General features: G+C 40.6%; 1 protein-coding gene across 3 annotated transcripts in view; it reads left to right on the top strand.

The window, feature by feature from the left end:
* LOC308199414 (BEN domain-containing protein 5) overlaps window positions 1-18,342 on the top strand; it is a 923,492-nt gene that overhangs the window by 757,250 nt on the left and 147,900 nt on the right. For all 3 annotated transcript variants that reach the window (XM_080603543.1, XM_080603541.1, XM_080603542.1), the window contains one exon: window positions 7,744-7,855. In XM_080603543.1, the coding sequence (XP_080459669.1) occupies window positions 7,744-7,855 (112 nt within the window). The remainder of the gene's footprint in view (window positions 1-7,743; window positions 7,856-18,342) is intronic.

Below are 18,342 nucleotides of genomic sequence, written 5' to 3' on the forward strand. Positions count from 1 at the left end.
ATATCCCGGCTGTGTATGAGGGTGAGAAATACCTAAGTGTTAGAGCCTGTTAGCAAACAGTTATAAAAGGAAGCCAGGGATTGTGCTCTCTGGTGCTGGGCAGTTAAACCTTGCTAGGGAGTATTCAGCTAGCAGGTTGCCAGTCCTGTGCTGCTTTTCTGCTTGCCGTCTCATCAGAATAGAGCACACCTTCCTGGCCGTTTGGGTACCAAGTCAAACTTGCACTTCCACATATCAGAGGAGAAGGCCTTTGAGGTGCTGGAGATGGATTGCTTCTGGCTGAGTTCTGGCGTGGACCTATTGAAAATGTGTGAGTACCATCACTGCTTCAGCATAGGTGGTAGTTTGGGGTGCAAATAGTCTGACAAGCTGCAATGCAGTGGTGTAATTGGTTAACGCTGTTCAGGAGAGAAAGGGCGAGATCAACCACTATGTATGAGAGCAGGATCTTGGACAGAGTTCACTGCAGCAGTAAACTCCAAAGCCAAGCAAAATGGGCAAATAAAGGTATAACCAAAAAACTCCTGAAACCCATATATAAACTATTAATAATTTAACATTTTATAGGAACCTTCACCACTGACTGTCCTAATTCCTAGATTTGGCTGTTTCTAATATTCTAATGGCCTATGTTGTCATTTCAGGTCAGATTTGGAGAAGCCTTGAGTACAGTCGGACTATCAGACTATTAGATGGTGAATACATAACATGCTATGTAAAGTGAAGTTCTCTTAAACAAAAAAATCCTGTCTTTGGCCTCTCAGATTCAGTGGTCCAAATTAGTGTGTGCCTTTTTACTAATTCACTGTATTCTGACTGCTCTTCTATGAACTGGGGACAATGTGGTTCCCTCTTGTACCAATGCAGTTGGAAAAATAAGTCCATCATTGTTTATAAAGCAATTGTGTCCTGCAGTGCTAAGCACTTCAGAAAAGCAATGAGGAACTGAATAGCTCTGTCTTTGGAGGAGGCTTTGAGTAGCATGCAGTAAGCAGGAGCCTAGGGCTGAATGTAGAGCAATAAGGAAAAGACAAAATATTGAATAATACACTCATTAATGAACAGTGTTGATCCTGTGTGTGGAATAAAGGACCCTGTGGAAAAGGACCCTGTGCTCTAGCAGTTGAAGACTGTGTTATAATAATGACATACAGAGGGCTGAATTAAGGTTGTATGTATCTGTGCAGCTGTGGCATATCCAAATTTTAAGAGCACAGAAGCAGGACTCAGGATAAGCTGTGTCTTGGGAAATGCTTATGTGTGTGTTGTTTTCTGTGAACACTAGTGATGAGTTCATCTTATCCTCCCCCCAGCCTGCCAAAGGGTACTAAACCCAGGAAGATAGAATGACAACGAAATACAAGTAGTTTATAGGAAGTCTGCCTTTCTGAAGGGAAAGGTTTGGGGATGTTGTGCGGAAGATGTGAAATGTCAGGAAGACTGGGAAGGAGGACGTAGAGGAGTTTGACCTGCTGACAGCACTCAGAGAGCTGGGAGCTGGGTAAATTAATCACATGTGAAGTTGGAATTCTCCTTCTCAGATGCTAACAGGTTGTGATCCATGAGTTGCAGGTGGATCGTGGATTCTATCAGGAAAGAAAGTTTGTATATGCTGCACTGCAGTCTATGCATATGAAATTTCTGAATGGTCAGTGTCAGCAGTGGAAGATTTTGGGAATCCAAAAGGTGTGAAAAACTCTGCTGGTTTCTTCTCATTAAGTGAGCAATATGTTTGGTTTTGAAAAGGCCAAAAAATGAATCAGGCTTTAAAATGGAAGAACCGTAGGTGTTCTCAGTTACTTGCACCTGGATATGCAAGATTGATGTGCCGGTGTGACTCAGCACCCAGCAGGGAGCAGGAGTCCCATGAACACCTTCCTGGGGCAGGATGGGTGAGACCTGCCCCTGCAGAGTGGACACGTGGAGAGACCCACATGTGGGGCCAGATACACGCTTCTTAGGGAAGGGCTTTGCTAAACTGTGACTTGTCTCCCTGGGGATGTGCTGGAAACTGTCCCTTGAAAAATGGAGAAGTGGACTGGGCACAGTGCTGGAGAATGTGCAGGAAGAGATGTGCTAATGATCAGCTCTTACTGTCTTACATCCCGGAAACACAGCAGGATTCTCCTATACGCGGGATGTGTTTTTATTTCCAGTGCTCTGCTTTGTGCCCAGGAATTCTTCTGGCATTACTGAGGACCCAGGGTGTGTAGGGAGAGTAAAATACTGGAATTGAGATGTATCCTACAGATCAGAGAAGGGAGTCTGCCCATGTCAGGTGGGGATGTGTATTCTCCTTGGTGCGTGTGTGTGTAGCGCCTATTACCAGCTCTGAGAAATGCATTTATTCATCAGAAGGAGAAAATATCCCTTTGTGTTTATTCTTATTTAACATTGTTTACACAGAAAATGGAGAAACACATCTTTAACCATCATGTACTATTTAAAATTATGTCAGTACACCATGCGGCGCTCATTCTGTAAACATCTACTCCACCATGTGGTCTCTGGTAGCTAATGCTGTTCTGCTCTGTATGGCCACTCGTGTTCTGCCTGGAGCACACTGCAGTGGTTATGTTAAATAGCCTTTGTGAAGGTTTCCAGAGCTCTAAATTAAAAATGCAGAAAGCTGTGAAGGGGGGAGAGAGTTGGGAGGGGGATTCTCTGTAACTGGAGTGTTAGGATGTCTTGCTACCTAATTGCTTTAGAACGTGTAGGCTTGAATGAATCCTCTTTAATGAATAATAGGCAAATGCATAAATCGCAAACCCCAAGCACCCGCATGATGAAATGCTTACTAATGAAGACTCTGACTTCGCCGACAACAGCAGGTGTAGAGTTGATTTGTAAAATGTCGTGAATACAACAGGTTTAAAATGATATATTTATTAAAAGAAACAAGTCTTCCATGTGTTACTCTTGTATTCGCTCTCACACTGCACACCTACTCTTCCTGCGTGATATTGCAGGCTGCAGTCTCTCAGCAGTTCCTTGCTGTTACTCTTGCCTCGAAGTGCAACAATAGAGACCAATTACCCTCTGTCTCTGCTTGTATTGCAATAAGCCTGAGGTCCCCCCCACTACCTTTTCAATTTCAAATCCTAACCCTGTCAGTAGTGCCATTTGTGGATTTGAACTCCCTGGCTTTGTGTGCAATATTATCTAGAGATTCACCTGGTACTGATCCAATGAACCAACGCAACCTTACAAAGCTGAAGGGAAGAGTGTAGAGTTTTCTTTGTATTAAATCATATGCCATGAAAAAGGATTTCTTTAACTCTTTTCCTCCATTATTCTCCATATCTCACCTTGTGGAAATGGGTCTGTTAGCAAGAGACTTGGACTCAAATAGTAGGAAAAATGAATAGGGGAGGGAGAAGAACCCAAGCAAAAGGAATGCAGAGGTCCTGGAAGTTTCTGTAACTTGGAGATTCCATAAAGAAAATACACAGCTTGAAAGGATAGGAAGCAGCCCTAAAAATAAACCTAGCGTAGGCCTTTGTGCTAAACCTCAACTCTAGCAAGGAACAAAGATGTTTTCATTAAAGCAGCTGCATAGGAAGTCCTTAAAACCTCTGTTGAGTTAAGCCCTCAGAAGCAAAGAGGTTCTGTCCAGATAATTGCCCAGCAAGCTGAATGCTGGTCTGAACATCTTTGGTTTTACTGAGTGAAGCTGGTAACCTCTTGAGATCTGGCTGTCTCCCAAGTAGGGAGGATAAATACTGCAAAATATTTCAGTTTCCATTTCAATTTTGAAACTCATTTGCTTTGACTGAATTTGCGCTGTGTTTATGTAAATTTGTAAACACTGTAATAAATTTATCTGCTGGTAGAAAATAGAAATTTTAGAAAAAGGCTGAAGAACATTTGTGAAAAGCAAATTCTAATTCAACAAGTGTAGCAACAGAACCTGATTTAAATGTACGTTGTCACAGAACAGAAACATAGTGGTATGTATATCTAGCAAACCCTAACCATCACAATCCAATCTTCAAGTAATTGTTGACAGCTTAAATATTTTAAGATGTATGTCATTTTTTTGGGTCAGCAATGACTGATACAAAGCCCAGGTTTTCACATAGTGAATGATGGCCACAATCAGGTGATAGCAGCAGTTTGCTACTACATTTTTTTGTTGTTGTTGTAGAAAACTCACCTACTCCTGATTCCACCTCTAACCTGTGGTAGTCTGTGTATGTCCTTCTTATCTAGCTCCATGTCAATACTACCATTAATAAGAGCATTCATGGGCATGGACATCAAATGTCATGGAATGGGGTATTTTCTGATGCCCTTACTCTAGAGATGTTCACTTCCTCCATCCGTTGCTAATTTTGGAACCACTTTTGTCTTCTCTTGCACCTGTTGGAGTCTGTAATGTGTCCTGTTTTGGTCTCCTCCACATCACTTTTCAAAGATTCAAAGATTATCCTTAAACTGTCCTTTGACATTATTTAGTTGTGGTTTTTTTTCATCTTGTCAGTTTTGTACAGAACACTTTACTGCACAAAATAAACCTAAACTCAGTAGGACAGATCTGGGGAATATTTAGTTATATGAGGAACCACACTGAAGCCACTTGCAGTCTAAGTGAGAGAGCAAGCTGGTCTTAAATACTGAAAGGCACTGTATTGTATTAGAACATAATTGTTTCCCATTGCAGAGCTGCATTTCCAGAACATACCTGTATTTCTACTTTGCCTGCCCAATGCTTGAAGCAGGAAGTAAGCAGTTAAGCAATGGAAACAGCAAGCAATGTGTACTGGAAATGAACTATTTTAAGCTTGGTAGGGGGAATTAAAAAGCAGTGCAAAATGCAATTCGTAAGTTATCTTGTTCAAGTGTTTGCATTGGAGGTACTACCACAAGGGAGATCACATCATCTGGGAGCAAGAGAAAATAATGAGTGCAGCATCTGTAACAGGCATGTGGGAGACTCTTACTCTGTGTTTTGGTCATGTCCTGATATACGTGAGTTTAGGGAGATAGCTCTACATGTAAAAGAGTCAATAATCAAATCTGAAGTACCAAGGAACACAACTTGATGTTTCCTTAGAGAGACCACAAGTTTGCAACAGATGAATAAAGCAAAAGTGTGGTGGATACAAATTTGTCTTTAGGAAAAAAAAAAAAAAAAAAGACTTAAAGGAGAAAAAAAACATTACACTGTTCCCAGACTGGAAAGAAATACTAATGCCTCCATCAGAAATTTCAGAAATTGAATTAATTGTTCTTACATTGATAAAGATGTGATATATCACATCAAAGACTAGCTAAGTGATATTTGGAAATTAATTTGGGATCCTATTAAATAGAACTCAAAGGAGCTTCCCAAATGAATAACTTGTTTGTCAAGCATTGCTTTTTTTTGTGTTTATAAAGTCTTCTTGAGTAAAGACAACTATTTTCAACTGTTCTTGCTTGAAATGAACTACAAGATTCATCACTAACCAGAGATTTGTGGCAAATTTAGATACTGCAAATTGCAATGCCTTGGTATCTTCCGTAAATTAGTTATTACCTACTTCTGTTCCCTATAGGGATGACTTATACAATGTTATCCAAAAAGCCCCAAGTCCCAAATATAATATTGACAACCCATGTAAGAATTTAAAGTTTGCTTTTGGTGTTCTGTAGCTTGCCCACTTTAATGTGCTTTGGAGAGTAATCTAATGGAATCAAAATGCACTTGCTTTTTATAGTGTTATTAGTTTGAAACAAAACTAAAACAAAATGTAAATGGGACGCTTCATCTATAAGGGGCTATGAACTGATCTCTTAACAAACTTGTCCTTTAGAGTGAGCTTGCCATTTGTTGGGAATTGTTCCAAAATGCACTAAGACTTATGACAATGACCAGAGTTTCTGTTTGTTAAATGAAAACCTTGTTCCTGTGATTCTGTTCTTACACTGGTTTTATCCCAGTCTAATTCCACCTATGCCTGAAAGACATGTAGTGCTTAGTGATATGGTTTAGTGGAGGACTTGTTAGTGTGAGGTCAGAGGTTGGACTGGGTGATCTTGGAGGCCTCTTCCAACCTAGATGATTCTGTGAAAGTACCTCTGATTTTGTATCAATGTCTGTGAGATCAAAAGAAGGTAGGATTAGTTTAGCCGATTAGAAAGAGTTTATATTAAGACCAAAAAAAGGGAGGGTGGTGGGGGAGAAATCTTCTATAATGTGTTTTGCTTTACCATGGGCTGGAGACAACAGTCATGATTGCCTGTGGAATTTTTGGTGTGTCCAGAGAAGAAGCACAGCTGTTCTCTAGACAAGCAGACTAGTGATGACTAAGATAAGGTGTTGGCTTTCTCCATGCTTTCTCCACATCACCTCTGGTTTCATCCCCTCAGTCTTCTTAGCATTTCACCTGTCTCTAGCTTTTATTTGGGATTGCTATACGCAGTCGTTTGTTTCGACTGCTAGAGAAGTGGGAGCATTTTCATTTCTTTTTGCCAGTTAAACTTAAGGTTTTTGGTCTCTAGATTCTTAGAATTTTTGTTAAAGGATAGTGCCACTGGAGTAAATCTCTGTTGTTTACATAGGTGTGTTTAAAAGATTAAGGCTGAACAGACATTCTCATAATAGACCAGGGATCAATGAAAGCTCTTGTTTTCTCAAGAAGATTTAAGGCTTAGCAATGAAGTTGATTTTTTTTGTTTGTTTGCTTGTATTATATAGAAAGTTGCATTTCTGTCTGAGCTTTTATTATTTCTGTGTACTTTGTATGATCTTTCATAGAATTCCTGAGCTGATTTCAGGTCCCAGTTCTTGAAGATCTGCTTGAGCTTCACTGGTCCCAAACTCAGACTGAGACAGTAGAAGGGATTTAACTCCCAGCTTGTATCAGTGGCCAGAGATTGTGTAGGTGATATCTGCAGTAGACAAGGGAAATAATTTCCCCCTCGTATCTCTGCCTCCTCTAGATTTTTAATTTCTTGTACATTCACCCTACCACCAGCACACTGAGTTTTAATGGGGCTTCGCTCAGAGGGGAATATTACTCCACGGGACTGAGAGAAGCTGAATCAAATGTAATGCAACGTGCTATGAGGGAGATGAGCCAGGGCAGGAAGGAGAAGCCAAAGTGGTATATATGTTTCATTGACCACAAGATCTGATGGCCAAAAAATGTTTTAACTTAGCATCTTGGCTGGCTAATTTTCTCATAGGCAATTGCAGGAGGGAAAGAGACTGAGGCCCTGGGTTAGTGAACAGTTACATTCATGCTTTAAATCCCTTAAGCACATACTTAATGGCCATTGATTTCAATGCTCTTAACAGCTTTGCTGAGTCAAGGCCTGACTGAGGGCAAAGTAAAGGCCTGGTGATGCAGTGCATGAATTATCCTCATAGCTTCAGACCCCCAGCTGCAGCTCTGAAGAGACTTGAAACTCGAGTGCCATGCAGGCTCTTCCAGCACCAGTGTGGCAAGCTGGTGAAAGGCAAAGGACAGAGGGAATATCTGTGCTGTGCATGAAGAAAGCTGAAGGGCCAAAGACGTAGATATTCTGTAGATACTCGGCTGCTCACGTTATTTCTAACAGTGGCTGTTGCTGCAGGCTTTCCTTGTCCTCAGGGGAGAATTTTCTTTTTTATTATTATTATTTTTTTTTTCCTGTAAGAATAACTTATTCAAATACTGCAGCTGCAGAATACAGCCCTAATTCTAATTCTGAAGCTAGGAGGGGCTGCATCCCATATATGTCCTTAGTGTTGTGTTTTTTTGTGTGTGTGTGCAGGTGCTCCCTGATGGGGTTCGATTTAAACCGGCACTGGGCAAATCCATCTCCGTGGGCTCATCCCACCCTGCACGGAGTGAAACAGCTCATCATCGAGATGTACAACAACCCGGTGAGTGGGGAAAAGTAACACCAGAACAGCCGCTCAGCTAAGGTACTGTCTGTCTCCTCCTGCGGGGTTGTGCGAGCTGCCAGCAACTCTGACGTGGCTTAATCCAGTGGCAAACCAAAATAAGAGAGAAGCAAGCGAACACCACCTCCACTGCATGAGATCAGGGAACATCTGAAGTGTCTTTTGTTGCAGGAAGCATCGGAGTGGAGAGAGCAAGTGAAATGAAGTTCAGCTCAGATTAAATATGAAATAATGCTGAAAGCAGGGCCTAAATTCAATCGAGCTGCTCTCGTGATGTCCTGAGCTGGATTTGAAACAGCAGGCCCCCCAAATTGAATTACTGAATGGCATTGATGCTTAATCCAGAGCTCCGGCAGGGGTTGCTATGTAGCGTGCAGAGCAGGAGGAGGATAATATTTGCAAATATTATATAAATACACACGCACACACTCGTGCTCACTCAGAAGCAGAGGTGTTCTTGAAGGTGAAATCTTAGCTAATCAGAGGAGATGGATTGCAGGGAATATGGAGAAGAGGAGTGGGAGGGAGGCAGACAGCTATTGAATGTTTGACATCAAAGTGCAGAAGGATTATTGAATGTGGCACCTAAGGAAAAACTGCTGAACAAAGATGGAGATGGGTAGGAAAAAATCACTACCGAAAAATATAAGAGGAGATTTTATAGCTTATTATTTTTTTCTGTGTGGAATTCCTGAAATTTGTCCCTTCTGTCTGCCTCACATTATGGAAATGACGTTTGAATCTTTAATTCCCTGGATATTTTTTTCTTTCAATTAATGTATTTAAAAAAAAAAAAAAAAAAGGACCTGGTTTGCCTTGTTAATAAAGAGAATAATTCTTACTGCTGGCTACATTATATACAGAATAAGAGCTTCTTTACTTTAACTCCTGGTTCTGCTAGTACATCTTAATTGAACCTTTTATCTTCCAGATAGTAGTAATACCTGTACAGAAGGGGTTTTAGGCACAGAAATGGTAAGTTCATAGGTAGGAATCTACCCCATATATAGGACACTATTGTATGTAAAATATTTTCTAAGACCACAAATTGTTTGGCTCAGAATTTTTTCTGTTCCGTTTGTGCAGCACCTGGCACTGTGCTTGTGACTACGGCTCTTAATACATCTTATATTAGAGCGGTGATGATGGACAGTAAAGAAAGGAGCATTCCAGCTAGTTTGGTCTTTCTTTTCTTTCCTACTCCGAAGAACAAGACAGTTTCCTTCTTGAAGATGGAAAGAGCATGCAGGTTGTTTTGTCTGAGCAGAAAGTTTTTGTTTTGTGTTTTTTGTTTTCCAGGGACAAAGAGGTCCTTAAACATTACAAGAAGGTTGGGTGTAGTAAGCCTATAACTAGTAAAGCGACACATCTCAGCACTATTAAAAGTCACTGTCAGTAAAATAAAACTATTCTTGGGGGAAAAATTATTTTCAGGTTTGTCCCATTCCAAGGAAGCTTTGAAAACTCTGGTAGTTTCCTGTTGCCCTGTGTGCAAAGAATGATTTTATTTGCTGTGGTAGCTGAAATGAAAAATCAAAAGAAATGTCTGGTTAGAGTTGTTATGAAATGGAAATCTTTTCCTCTTCCATCTCTGTCTCCCACCCCTCCCCAGTAATCAACCCGAGATGAACCAGTTTCAGTTCATTTCCTTCTCAGGGAAAGAAAAGGAGCATTTCAAACACAAATGTAACATTTCATTTTCAGGGTTATTTAATCTTTTTTTTTTTTTAATGCAATTTAGGATTTTTATTTTTTTTTTTGTATTAAACTACTAGCAAAGTTCAGATGTCTCTTCAGAGTTTCATTTCTCAGTGAATTAGCTACTCACCAAGAAAAACCTGTTGTCTGGTTTTATGATCCCCTAGTCAATACCAACCCTTCTGTCAGTTTGAGACCCTCAGGAATACAAGAATACAAGACAGTAGAAAGGATTTTCTTTTTTTTTTTTTTTTCCAGGCAATACCATATTCTTAGTCCCTCTGATCCCAGTTATATTTGTATGAAAAGACCATATCCGAAGTTCTGGGACAAAAGGGGAAAAAGTGCCAGATGCCTCAGAGAGAGGGCATGGGGCTGTACATGCACCATCCTGCTTTAATAGTGACTGGTTTTATTAAGTACTTGAGATAAAAAGCTGTCTTCTCCTCCTGACAGGGCCAGAAGAGAAACCTGCTTTGAATCACTTCAGACTGCTAAAATTTTAAGTGCTGTCCAGGTGTAAAGTGTAACTGTTAGATGAGTAGCGCATGATAGAGGGCTGGCTGCATGCATAGGTGAACCAGTTGCAAGGGGGCTGTTGTCAAACTGTGATGGATCAGGGAATACACATCTGAAAAGGTTTGTCCTGCCACCCTCTCCTCACCTGAAGTCTCCCCACACTGGGGAATATGAAATGAAATAAAATGCAAAGTAATGATCCCTGCAAAATATCGTAATTAAAAAATAACCTCCGTCTCTCCCCCTCCAGACAAGATCTGTCTTGAGGAGCTGCCCACAGGAGACTGGGTTGTTTAAAGCAGAAGTTCAGTGTCATGTTGTTATTCCAGAATGGCTTGGTGCAGGCCCTTTAGATGTATTCATTCGCTTTAAATCATTTAAGGAAAATTAGCTGCCATAAGAGCATAAAACCACATTTTAAGTGTTGCTGTATAGGAGGATTTTTCTCCTGCTCCTGCAGTATGGAAGATAAGCTGTTTCCTTTGAAAAAAGTTCTTTCCAGAGGAGGGAGGATGACTGACACAGAAATAAGTCAAGTGGGTATGAGGCACGCACACAATGCTATAGCGACAGTGATTCCAGCATTGAATGGTCCAAGGCTAAGTGTTTACTGTAGTTACTGTATAAAAATAAACCAATGCATATGTGGTTCTCTTTTGTTCTTCTGGGTTTTACACAGAAGCTTATTTAAAGAGTTTTAAATTCCGTAATGGCCATATCTTTAGGCGGAAGTGGATAGGTGAGGACACTGGAGATCAAAAACTTGCTATCTTTCTCTGTCGTTGATTTTGAAAAAATTGCTTTTGATAGTAAGTCGTTGTTACTGTGTTGGCCTACGTGAATTGTGGGATATTCTCAGCTCTGAATCTAGTCAGTATTACAGGTGAGACTGAAGTGACAGATTTGCTCTTCTACATCTTGAACTGTTGGCTGAAGATTCTTGATCAGCATAACAGGATTTAAACACATGAACCGTTTTGCTGACTCCAACTGTGTTCCTAGTGGTTAAGCAGGATATGTTTTGGATAGGTGGTCGAGTGCTTAGCAATGGCAAGCTCAGAATATGGATGGTTTATGGAAATCAAACAGTGATTACCTCTGGGATAACATGAAGCCTCTGAGACAGAGAGAAGTAGAACTGCTTGACTGGCTTCTTGTGGCCATACAGCACCTATCCTGAGGAGCAACTGAACTCTTTAAAACAGATTTAGTGAGTGGATTTAGGTAGCATATTCAGTGTTGGCTTAGTCCCCTTGAGTGTGTACGTTGCAATGTGGTCTTTAACCACAGGGGCTCGTGTTATTCAGCCCCTTGCCTCACTGAGTTCTCCAAATGGAAAACTTTCACATAGTAAGCAGCTATTCAGAGTTTTGTTTTAGCTTGTGTTCATTGTTGAGCCCTGTCCTGTATTTACTGTGTGTTATTCAGATCCTGCATTGAGGATAGGATTTTTAATCTCCTTGTGGGCTTTTTATGTTGCTTATTGCTATACCATGAGAGCATTTCAGAGAAATTAATTATTTTTCGTGGCACCTCCGTGAGAGACAATTACATTATCCTTGTATGAATCGGGAACAGAGGCAGAGAGTTATGGCAGAAGTACCTACTCATTTGAGATAGATAATTTAAGTTGACTGGGACCAGATTAGCTTCATGTCATTCACCTGTTTTCCATTGCCTGTTGTCATTGAAGCTGGAGTCCTACATGCAAGTGTTTCTTGTATTAGACAGTATTCACCTTGTGCCCTGAATGAGCTGGAGACCTGATTGGGGGGAGAGGGACCAACACCTACCTGATGTGTGCTCATTAATTATCACCTCCTTTGTTATGCACGCATACACCAAAGTCTTCAATTATTTTTGCACAGACAACTTTACACTTTCCATTCCTTACTTTGGAGTGTTGCAGCCTTTGCAAACTCTTAATACAATTCCAAGTGAAAGCTTTCCTTGATTCAAAACAAAACATACAGCTGAAACGTAGCCCCAGCCTGCTGAAGTCTGAGTCATGCTCTGGGCTGGAACCACTCTATCCGCCCCACAGACACCTGTCACATGGGCTGATGAATTAACTGATGGCAATCTACTATTGCTGTGCACTGGCATGAGGGAGGGAAAGAGATGCTTTGCCTGTGGGCTTTGTGGGTGTCTGCTGACAACAGAGTTAATAATAAGGGATGAGTAAACATAACACTGCAGACTTGGGGCTGGCTTTTAAGACTGAATAGCAACTTTTCTGGGTTTGAGAGCTTTAAGATCCCATGTACTGGCTTAGACTTGAACTAAAGCATCATATATTCCCCGTCTTGCTGTCTTGTCCACATAGGCTTGGGTGTCCAAGCAGTAAGACTATGGAAGAACAAACAGTTGTCTAATAAGCCAAGGTAACTCCTGATTCTTTGGCAGATGACTGCATTCCTCTCCACAGTAATATATATACCTTCTTGCAAGCATATTGGACATACTTCTTGTTGGTTCTGTGTTGCCATCCATCTTTATAACCTTCTTTAGAGACAGGTGGATATCCTTCCCTGGGGTTGGTTGCCCTCCGTACTTCATGCATCTTCACTGCTGCAGGAAGACTGCAGAGACAGCTTGGCCAAGCAAAAAGGCATGAGCTGATCTGTTTTCCAGCTTGCTTTCTCTGCTGATAGTCCCAGACACTAGAAATCGGATGAGGTTGAATGTTGAGTGGTGTGCTAAGCAGGTTAACATAGCCAGTTGAGGAGAAATGCATTCTCTCCCTGACAATCCCTAACTCACTGGAGTTGACTGTATTGTTCAGCTAAGCGGTTTCTCTAAGTTTCCCCACCACCTTTGCCAACGGATATAGGCTCAGACCTCCCCTGTGCTCACACAGACTTTCTTTTCACATTGTTACTCATTCTGGTACTGAGCTCTGATCATCCCCATCAGGAGATCACGCATTCTTATCCCTCCAAACCACTCCCCATCTCTTTCAAAGGCACAATTCAGTTGTTAGTGCTTGACATAGGCATTCAGTCACCACTGCCCTTCTGCGTACAGCTCTCACTGACTAACATTGTCTTCTTTCTCTGTTTAGACTGGTGGCAGTCACTGTTGTTGTTAAGCAGCTCTTTTCCTAGGCTTTCCATAGGCACATCTATAACGTACTGTCAAGAAAGGTAGTTTTGACTGTGCAGGATCAGTGTTCAAATTGTGGAGATGCTAGGGGAGTGTTACATGTGCTGCAGATCCAACCCCCAATGTTCTTTGTTATCTTGAACTTTTGTAGGGATGAAAATCAGAATATTTGTTTTTCTAGTGACCCTGGTTATAAAGGCCGTGCCATATTTTGAGGGAAGCATTCTGATTCCATGGAAAGCTAGGTCACAAAATGAAAGCTTAAAAACCTTTAGCTGATACTTTACAGCTTGCAACTATCCCTAATAACAACACCACTTTAGTGAACTCCCATTCTCTCTGCCTCTGGCAGTGCTACATCCTTCACCAGAGAACTCTGCATTAAGAGGGGAGGAAAAGAAAAGAAAAAAAAAAAAAACTGGTATCTTAGATGTATATACTTTGCTGGAGTGTGACATAAATTTTCCTTTTGTCAGCCCTGCAAATTGTGTCAATCCTAGAGGCTCTACTTCCACTCATCTCGTGAAATGATGTTATTAGTATTATCATCAATGTGATACTGGATAGTTGACAAAGTATAATAACAGATTTTTGCAAGAGTTTCATATCAAAATTGCACACTTAGGCTTCTTATACTATAAGCCCACAAGTACTATTATCTAATCTAACATTGGAATGACTGGTAGCAATTGTTTTCTGCTCAAAAATTCTTTTTCCCTCATCATCTTCCCTGCTCCTGTTATGAATTGGAGCAACAAAGTGGAATATATTTCACTGCAAAATTATAAACTGACTCTCATTCCAGCTGAAGCCAGTTTGGATGTTAATAAACGTTTGGAAAGGCTGTGGGTTAAGGCTTGGTATTGCTCAGAAATCACTAAGAGCCAAACAAATCAGCTGAGGTCTGCATCATCTGGTATATGGAGTCATAACAGATTAACAAAGTGTAATGAGATCTGTAGCATAACACGCTACCTGGCTCCATTTTGCTGTTAGCAGAGCCCTTAGACTTCCTTCCCCAGCTAAACAACACAATGGTAATGAATAATCATTGTTAACACAGTATTGAATTCTAACACCCTACTAAGAGGCAACATTAATTCCCCCAGATATCCTGGGTTGTCATTTGTACCGGATGGTTTTCAATCAGGCATCAAATCAACTGTCATCAGGCATCAATTTTCACCAATAAATTAATATTGTGCATGTTATTCTGAGCTGTTTGTAGGCAGAATAGCCAACATGCTGCCTCTTATTTCTCTACTTCTGAAATTAGAGGAGATGCTACCTCTTCTTGTGCAGTATGCGTTCAACTAGTATAACCCTGTGGCTGCTTTCTGTAATGTTTGTGCCACTTTGTTGCTGTTGTGGAAATGCCCTGTACTGCTTCCATCTTACCAGTCCCTACTGACTGAAGGGTAACTTTTTAGAATTGTGAATATAGTTCTTATGTCACTCCTTTGTTGAACAAAATGCCAGTAAGGGCGACCCTTCTTTCACTGCTGCTAAGTCAACAGTTAGCAATGGAATGGACAGATCATTGTCTGATTCCATAGCTTTTGCTAGCAAGTGCTTTGGATTTTGGCTTTGACTTTATTTTCTTGCATTCTGTTGGACTAGCATAGGAAGGGTTACTAATGCTCTAGCTAATGTTATACTTCATACAAACTGTTTGAAAATATTCCTGTTAAGCTTTTCCCATTGTTAAATATGAATACATTGCATATCTGCTGACAAAAATAAATGTCATGTGCGTGACCAGTTTGTTAGCTATGGTATCTTCTGGTAAGTGGTCTTGTGAGAGTGGGAGAAACAGTGGAGAAGAATTCCTCTCTTTCTTTCACTCAGTTTTAATAAACCTACTCCATTTTGTTCTTGGGATAAAAATGTTTGTGCCACTAATACGCTCTATATTTCTGCTAGTTAAAGCAGCTTCCAATCTTAGCAGCTTCCTTCACATGGTCTTTTAAACATGTGCAATATTAGAAGGAACTTGCTAACAGCAGAGCTAGTTAACCACTAGAATAGATTTACTGGAGATGCTGAATCTCTACACTGGAGGGTTTTATGGTGTTTATTGGGACAGGTTTAGATAGAGTTAAGTCAATTCTGAGGCAATAGAATGGAATTCTATAGGTTCTCTTCTGATCTCCAATTAATCTGTTCTTTTCACCTTCTCTTGGATTTGTTTCAACATGTAAACTGCCTCTATACATATCTTTGTATATACAAATGTCTATATAAAAGTGAATATATAATTTCTCTGATAATGTCTTAGCAATCACTAACACCATAAGATGAAGTCCCACCTAGAATCATGAACTTCTTAAAGTGATGGTTGTGGAAGGAATGTGCTGTTTTGGCCACCCTCTGCAAATAACCTTATTTTTGTAACAGCTCTGGGAATTACAAGCCACATTTCATCTAACCTAGACAAGTCTTCTGTTTGTTTCTGTTTTGTTTTGTTTGTCACAGTGATGTGTTCATAATCTAGCTGTGGACATTGCTCCATTGCACTTCTGTCAAATACTCTAGACTCCCTTGGGAAGGTGTTTATATCTAGCAAACTTCTTTCTGTGCTCAGTGTGCTAATCATATCACTCTGGTATTCTCTGGCACAGGTATTCTTTTATTTTTGTTGTTGTTGTTCACACTTTGATAATGTTTGTATCTAGAGTAGGCACTGTTTTCAGCCAACCTAGATCTCTCATACAAGAATGAAACATTTCAATCCCACAGAGCAAAGCCAAAGTCTTAGCTTCGATGCAATGACCGCTTTTGTACCTGACACACTTCAAAGCTGTCCTCCATTACAGTCAAACACATTTGAAGCATCTGTAGACAAATCAGCATGTGGTTCACCATCATATCTCTAAATTGGTACCCCTTTAGTTAACCCTTTCAGTTTCCCAAGTGTTGCAGTAATATTTGCAACCTGTGATTTGGGGCACCTGTGTGCAGTAGCACTTGCAAGTGGGTGCTCTAGACATCTAAATCAGGCACATTTTTCTTTTCTGTACTTCACCATTCTGAGAAATCTTTGTACTGCTGTTTTTTTGTTTGGGGCAGACGTGTTAGTTATGACCTCCACTTTGCAGTGGTCTGCTGTACACCTTATTATCTTTTCTTCTGGGTGTTTTGTTGCTATTACATGGAACTTGTGTTGTTGCTTTCTTAGTTTTAGCTCAGCAACCCTGTGTCTTTCCTCAGCTCTGTAGGGCCTTTAGTCAAACTCTTCTTCCCTTTTACCTTGGATCAAAATATTATCTATCAAAGCTTTAGTAGCCTCTCTACCATCAAAACACGGCTGTATTTTCCTGGGACATGCCTGGGGGGCTGAACACAACTCAAAAATCCCTCTGGGGAAATAGTGTCTCCTAAAATAGTTTTTGAAAGGTGTACAGCCATGTTCTCTGTTTTTCTAGGGGCATCTGCCAGCACCCTGCTGATGAATCAGAGCCATCTCTTCAAAGAATTTACCCCTTGTCAATGGAGGAAAATATTCCCTTTATATAATATACACATTTTTTTGGTCTGTACATACACCAGAGGTTCTGTATGGATTTTTTTTTCTCCCTCTTGCATCTTCTTTCTGCTTCTACCTTCTGTAATTCCTACAGTTGTAATGTTTTCAAATTCCTTTTTTAGTATCTGCACTGGGGAGAGTAGCATTAATCAGGGAGTGGCTGACATGTTCGGTGCTGTGCTGAGAGTTTCACCGAGCCTGGGAGACATGTTTAAGCTCCTCCTCAGTAATTCTGGTTTCATGTTTCTCCTCCCCTTCTCTGTTTTTCAGGGAGACACAGGGTTTGAGTTTTTTTTATTATTTTTTTACCCACTTATGAAAAATTCCCCCTTCGTGTCTGCTCTCCCGCAAGTGCTTCTATAAACTGTGTCAGAGTCAAGGTCACTGGCAAGTCTGCTTCAGTCAGCGGCTGCATTTGAACTGATGAGCGCTGAGGAGGATGAACTCCTGCACGATGCAGCAGTCAATTCCAGCCGGCCCTTGCCAGAGCTTCTTAGAGATGGGGCTTCTCACAGGATGCAAGTGAAAATGCCTGGAACGAGCTGATCCATTTTATTTTTTGTACTTCAGACAGCATTGGGAACATGCTCTTTGTTCATGCAGCTCAATTTTCTGCCTGGGATTGCGTTTGCCTTTTAAGACACAGGGGCAAAGTCACTGCCAGGGCTTTTTTATTTAATACAAAAGAGCTCTTAGTATTCAAAAATGATTTGCAGACAGCTGGCCAAGTGTTTGACCTAACTATGTCTGTTCGTGCTATTCTACTGGTGCAAGATAGCTGTAATAGAGGCTTACCCAGCCAGTGGACAATTAGCCCAATGTATGCAATAAAGATGGGAAAAGTGAAATGCTGATTTTAAATGAGGATATTGACATAATAGCATCTCAATCAGTGGGCACTGGAATAGCAGTGTAAAATTACTCACGAATAGCAGAGGAAACTAAGCCAGTGGAGGAGTGACATTGTAGATAAAAGAAAGCTCAGAAGCAAAATGGGGGGGGGGGGGGATGTGGGGGGGTAGACAGGAGGGTGGAATTGTATCAACAAGTACCGAACAGTTTCACAGTCTCTATGCATTAAAATATCATGCCAAAATGAGATGGTAACAGTAAGCATCTTTTTAATGTCATGCTAAGAACAACCAAAGAAGCTATGAGGGCTCAGAGGGTAATGATGGGGACTGGGTAAATATAGTGATAAAATTTTATGTGGAAACTGTATTTATATTCTTTAAAAATGACTTTGGAGCAAAAAATTAGAGCGTCCAAAAGAGAAGACTAGATTTTTTTTATTTTATTTTTCCTGAGCAAGGATTAAGTCTTGATTGAAGATGTGACTGTCACAGAATCATTCTGTGGTAATAAACATGCTCAAATCCATCATTCCTGGTGGAGCGTAAAAGCTAAAATGTCTTTAGATTTTCACACACTTTTGAAAAGGGAGCAACATAAAATGGAAAACTAAAAGGAGTAACTAAAAGGGCAAACCAGAGCAAAATAACACTTTCAGGTGACATGGCAGCTATATAAAAACACTATCTTAGGAGTGCATTTTTCTACCTTTACCGTTAGAGAGTAAGCGTATTAGCCTTATTTGAGAAACTCCACAACTTTAAAA

This window comes from Anser brachyrhynchus, assembly GCF_964034855.1.
Source record: "Anser brachyrhynchus genome assembly, chromosome: 8".
Classification (NCBI taxonomy): domain Eukaryota; kingdom Metazoa; phylum Chordata; class Aves; order Anseriformes; family Anatidae; genus Anser; species Anser brachyrhynchus.